The 6,608-nt window shown below is 37.1% G+C and overlaps 1 protein-coding gene across 1 annotated transcript; it reads left to right on the forward strand.

Annotated features, from left to right (window-relative positions):
- The first annotated feature begins 4,778 nt into the window (after positions 1-4,778).
- REP15 (RAB15 effector protein) lies at positions 4,779-6,321 on the forward strand. The gene has a single exon (XM_044088191.1). The coding sequence runs from the start codon at positions 4,919-4,921 to the stop codon at positions 5,642-5,644; it is 726 nt and encodes a 241-aa protein (XP_043944126.1). The 5' UTR covers positions 4,779-4,918; the 3' UTR covers positions 5,645-6,321.
- Positions 6,322-6,608: the final 287 nt, after the last annotated feature.

Raw genomic sequence — 6,608 nt, forward strand, 5'->3', positions numbered from 1 at the left:
TTCATGTAAAAATATGCTTCAGACCCAATATACAAATAAACCAATAAAATCAATATTTCTAGTCACATGACAGCACATGATCTGAATACATAGTAAATGCCAAGTATCATTTTTGATCTAAGATAAAGTTTCAGGGGAACCGCTTCGCTAAGGCCAGCCCCTTTGTCAGCTTGTAATAACACAATCCACCTTAACTCAGCTTGTTCTACACTGTTTTAATATCACCTTACCTAGAATTATTTTCAGTAAGTTGCATGACCATAAATGTAAATGAATGCACTACACCACATGAATGTACGTGTTATGCTAAGGCACTTCTTTCATCTAACTTCTTAATACAATAAACATGTTCCCGGATATGGTCCCTAAGTAACTGATACATTCTGCCAATATAAAATGACAAGCACACATTACATGTAGCTAGATACACTAGCTGCCGACTCATACAATCTGCATGAACCTTGAAGTTATACACTATACCAGTAGATGGATGGACAAATTCATTGGAACTATTAATATATAAATGACCACATCTAAAGATTCCTAAGCTTGCACTATCAATGGCCTCTTCAGTTCTGGGTTGTAAATTTTATACCATAGCATACGTTTCAGTGACTTTTGATTCTTAAAATAGACTCTAGGTTTGGATCCAACAATATTCCTAATGCATTCACCAGCAGTCAGGATTGACCAATGCTTATTAAAAACCCTACAAATAGATTTAATGTCAGAAGAATAAGAAAGAGTGACACCTAAAGAGTCAGAAGTCCTTTTAGTATTCACTTCCAGCAAACTAGCCAGATGGGCAGTGAAATAAGTTCTAGCTCTTCCTTTTCTATTGATCTTATCAACACTCAAATTATCATTAACCTCATAAGAAGAGTAACCTCGAGACGGTAGAGCTGAACTAAAATCATTACTTGCTGTAACAAAATCTGTATCATTGTAGTTAAACCTAGACACTTTCATGCTCTGTCCTTTAATAATAGTATGATAAATATGATGCATGCTTTTTCTATGCAAAAAAATATTCTTCTTGCAGGGTTTCTTAAAGAACTTAGAAAAAAAATTGTCCATCTGCCTCTCTATAAATGGTTACATCTAAAAAAATCTATATTCCTAGGAGAACAGTTCACAGTAAAGCGCAAAAAAGGAGTGTATGAATTCATAAATATAACAAAATCTGTTAGCTCATCTGATGTGCCTCACCATAGAATGAATACATCATCTACAAAATGCTTAAAGTAAAGAATGGAATTACAAAAGTGATTATCATTCAAAATATAGGTTTCCTTCCAAAATGCCCAAACCGTATTTGGATAGGTGTTAGCACAGCAGGTAACCGTTGCTATCCCAGATTTTTGCCAATAGTAAAAGTGAAAAGAAAAGCACTGTTCTCCAAAATGGTCTCTAAAACCAAACAAATCAATATGTTCTTCTGAGAAACTACTGTTCACATCTAAAAATGCTTTACATAATCTACTGTTACATTCTGTATCTCTCATACAGAATGAAATGTCCAAGTCACTTCAAAGATTGTAAAAAATGTTTGTGTCCTTAAGAACTGTAGAAGCTGTATCTAATACAGGTCGAAGTGACTTCTCAACAAATATAGAGATGGATTCCATTAGTCAGCCATTACCGGTGACAATGGGTCTCATCGGAGGTAAAGTATGATGTTTATCAACTTTTGGAAGTCCATAAATAAGGGAAACCAACAGAAACTCAATAAACAAGTGACCATATAACTCTTGTGTAATCAGCCTGCTCATACACCATTCAAATAAAGCATCACGCACACATTTTATTGTCCTATCAATATCGGTGTCCTTAAGGACACTAAACATTTTTTCACAATCCTTTTTTGAAGTGACTCAGACATTACAGTCTGTATCTTTGTTTGAAGTGACTCAGATATCACATTCTGTATGGGATTTATTATTGGTTACATTAGATTTACATCATTATTCACTGTTATACTGAATGACATTGGTCTAGATTATTGGAGCACCATATTATATTTATTTTATTTGTTGAACAACATGGTAGGAGTCCATTTTCAGTGGAGGCCCAGGGGGGAAATCTCAAAAGCAGCATAAAGGCTCTATTTGTGCATCCAGCAGTATCTTTGCATAAAATGAGTTATGTAATTATCCATTCACTCCATGATCACACAAAGGTGAATAGGAGACAAATCATTTGAAAGAAATCACTGCTGGAACCCGATTACAGCTTGCTCCACCAGTGATTTGCAATGGAAAACAGTGACCACAGAGTTCAACTTGGCCAAGCTGAATTTGACCAGATGGCAACTGGTGAAGTTTAAGCTCAATGAGGTATCTACTTAAGCCAAACAGACTAGTAAGACTTTAGGCTTGTTTTGCAGACAGTCAAGAGTGTACGCATGACTGCATCCAAGAGATCAGTGCAGTATAAAGTTTAACCTGAGTGCAAGGATTCATATATTATAAGTTCATAGATTAGTACTAAGCTAATTGCCCTTGTGAGCCATTTTAAGCCTAGCCAATTATCCCTTGTGAGACTCAAACCCTGCACCTTGTGTTTGTAAGGCAAACACCTTAACCATTAGGCCACCCTCCCAACCCAAAACAATAAAAAGAAAGAATAAAAAGAGGAATACTCCAGATTTAAGCTCTGCTTTAAGCATTTTCAGCCTGTAAAGACAGCCCAACAATGTCTCCACTTCCTCCAGAGATTATGCAGAGCAAACCTCCCCTCACACATCCTCATGACCTTTTACAGTGCCACGATTGAAAGCATACTGACTAACAACATCACAGTCTGCTATGGAATCTGTGCAGATCGCAAGGCATTAAAGAAGGTTGTAAAGCAGGCCAGGAAAATTACAGGATCAAACCCCCAGTCCTTACAGGACCTTTACTCTTGCAGTTGCTATGGCAGGGTCGTAAAACTGATAAGGGACAAGTGTCATCCTGCACATGGACTATTCCACCTCCTGTCTTCAGGGAAATGATACAGAAGCATCACATGTAGAACATCAAGATTCAGGAATAGTTTAATTCAACAAGCAATCAGACTGAACAACTAACCTTAACAATGTCAACACTCCCTCAGTTTGTGGGAACATCATAAGTGTAATATGATTGTCTGACTGTCGTAGAATTAAATTATTCTATTTATCTAAGTTATGCAATCTGAGCTAAATTATTACTTGTACAAGTACTGGAACTGTGAATTATGCTATGCTGCTATCCTATCTTAAAAATGCTGGTGGGTAAGTTATTTATTTGTGCATTTATATCTGTACTAGCTAGAATTTCTTCCATTATATGCTTTCTTCACCCTCTTGTGAAAGCTGTTTTCAATGCACACGAACCTGAAGCAATGAAATTTCATCCAGTCATACATTGCATTTTTTTATCTGAATGACGATAAAGTTTATTTGACTTTGACTTTGCTGAGTTTTATTGCTTTTATGTTACCAGTATTCTATGAATCTCAGTGGAGTCAATATTGAGATGTACTCTAGAACATTATATTCCATCAGTTGGGAGATATGACTGCTGTATTTACTATAATCCATAGATAATGCACACACACACACACACACACACACACACGCACACGCACACGCACACGCACACGCACACACACACACACACACACACACACACACACACACACAAAGAAAATAATGTTCTGTTTCCTAGAAATAAGCAATTGGTATGTGTACTCTATTATTGTATTAAATAAGTTTTGCCATGTTATCATATAATAACTGTAAAAAGTTGTTTGTGTGTGTGTGGGAGACTGTATGCATATGTGTGCACTTTTCTGTTGACTATTTAATTATTTTAATATTTTATTTCCAGTTAACAACATATTAATATAATTGTGTTTCTCCAAGGTTACTTCTGAAAAAAAAGGGGGCATAGGAGTCTTGTAGGACTACCAAGTGATCAAAATGCAAGTAAAGAAATAAAGATCAGTCTGAGAAGGTGGAGGGGAACAGAAACAGCAGGGGTTAGAAAACAAGAATGTTAACAATACATGCTCTGACTGCCTAAGCCTGACAGTAAAATTGTTGTTAAATATATATAGAGCTTCAGAAATTACATTCAGGAGAGTGCTACTGGTGGTATGGGACTGAGTGACACTTAAGAACAGAAACGAGCATAAAATAATTATGCACATAACATAAAATACATATCTGAACACCGATACTTTTTTGTCTACCCAAGAGTAGAAAAGGTGACTGAGAAACAGTATCCAGGGTACAAATATGCAAACAGTATATTGATAGTCACTGTATTAGGCACATAAAAATTTCAGCAGGAAGATTGTATTTGGTAAGCTAGTTTTCCAGGTGTAAAACTGCAAAGTGACATCAGACTTTCTGTTGCCTAGAAATAATATTTTTAAATATAATTGTCAGAAAATAAACAATGAGAGCAAGCAAATCTCAGATTATTTTTTTATTGTCCAGTATGAAAAGAAATGTGTAATGAACTGTGTAGGCTGAGGTACAAGTATGTAGCATGCATCAGGTATAGTTGCAGCATGCTTTCCTTACTAAGTGTGCTTAGTTTTTTGCAGTTCAGCTTTCACAAGCTATGTGCAGTAACGTGGCTTGTGACCTGAGAAGTGAAGTTGCTATGAAAGGCTTCATGTTTAATCTCCCATAGTTTTTGTTTAATACTTCCCTGACTGGCTCTGCAGGTAGTGAGTAACGCCTACAGCAAAGACGTCTGAAAATGTGAGCCACACCTTATGAAATAATGAGAAGTAATGAAATGCACACAGTTCCAGGAACTATCATTCTGTGTTTGCGTTTGCTTCAAGTGAGACTGAGTACTTCTGGCTGTCCTGTTGTCTAAAGAAAAGTAGAATTTAAAAAAAGAATCTGCTTTTTCTTGTTTGTTTGGAACCAGAGAAAATGGGTCAGAATGAGTCTCAAGAGATTCTTCAACAGGAGAAAAACAAAGCTGACACCATGTGTGAAACATTCAGTCATGGTGTGGGTTATGCAGCACAGCGTCTCAAGGAGTATCTGGGCTTTGAAGACCCTCAGAGTAAATTATACCCAAGTACAGACACTCTGAATGAAATCTTCCTGGTCAACTTCATTGGTTACTGCTTAGAAAAAGGAGTGGAAGGTCACATCTGTACTAGTAAAATGAACAAGCAGCAATCCCTCCTGCTGGGAGTTGACTGGCTCTGGACTCTCTTCGGACCCAATCGAAACATTCGTCTGCAACTTGCAGTGCAGACTCGCTCAGTGGCTGAGTTGCTGAATTCAGAAGAGGGCAAAACAGATGAGCACCTAGGTATTAACATTAACGAAATTAAACAGGCTGATGCTCTGTACAAGGACAAAGAGCGCTTTGACAAGCTACGGGGCTTCTGCTCTTTGGTTGGTTCTGACTGTGTGGGCCTTTTTATTGTGTATGGCATGCCAGGCAAGCCTCGAGACATCAGGGGGTTCCTCATGGACAGTATCATACAGCAGCTGAATGGTTATCCATCAAATGGGGAGTCAGCCCTAAGAAATTTCATTCTGAACACCGATACTTTTTTGTCTACCCAAGAGGTGCTAGAAATATGTCTGTTCAACAAGGATAGCTTCAAGAACATAGGCAAAATGTTTATTAATTTTCTCTAAATGAGGCGCAACTGTTAACTGTGGTTTGCAAACTTGATCTTTGGAGGACACCGGTTAGATCCACACTGCTTTCATAAAACCTTAACAGAAGTAAAATGAAAAGTACTGTTTTATGAAGCAGCACCATTAGTACAATATTTAAGGCAGCCTTAAATGTTGTGTGGCTACAGGGATGAGTGCAGACACTGATCTTAGTGGAAAATCATGACAAAATATAAATGGCTACTTGCTTAACAGCTCGCCCGTGGAGTGGCTTGGTTGCTTGTGCTGGTAGAACGTGATAAAAATGTATGAAATTCTGCTTTTCTGTCTTTATGCATTATGTGGGTACAGCACCAAATCCAGCTTTTTGTAGGACAGGAAGAATTCTAAATTGTAAATTTCTCCTTACTAAGGAACCAAGTGAGACCTACAGATTATATTGAAGTAAGGGGCTAGTTAAGTATCCCACATTTAGCAGTCTGACAGTTTAGTTTAATGAATTAAGGCTTTGAGCTACTATTGATCTTTACCCTCATGGTTACTCGTGGGTTTGATTATTTCAATTTCCTTTTGCTTAGTGTGTGACTCTGAGCAAGTTGTCTAACTAGCAGTACAGCTGGGTAACCCCTGAAATGAGGCTGTGGTGCTTACTGGGTTTCACCTCATTAACAAAAAATAAATATCTACAAATAAAATGTAGCAGGCTGTGTTGTCATTCTGTGTTTCAGCTTAAAAACACCTTGCAAGGTAAACAAAAAGTGACGTGAATGTATATGATTCAGGTGAAAGTTAAATCAGTATAATTTGACTGCTTGCTATCCTTAGTGCAATACTTCATGATGATGGTACTGAAATTTGAACTTCGTATTTTTATTAAGGTCAGTACATTAGATATCATACCTTATCAAAATGTAAATGTTGCCAACATTTGTTGATGTTAATAAGCACTGTAATGCTACAACTAAGAGTGATAACTGTGGTA

The sequence above is a fragment of the Protopterus annectens genome, chromosome 11.part0 (genome assembly GCF_019279795.1).
Source record: "Protopterus annectens isolate FY-2018-M chromosome 11.part0, PAN1.0, whole genome shotgun sequence".
Classification (NCBI taxonomy): domain Eukaryota; kingdom Metazoa; phylum Chordata; order Ceratodontiformes; family Protopteridae; genus Protopterus; species Protopterus annectens.

Coding starts and splice junctions, on each gene's coding strand:
- REP15 (XM_044088191.1), top strand. CDS start 4,919: ATGGGTCAGAATGAGTCTCAAGAGATTCTTCAACAGGAGAAAAACAAA.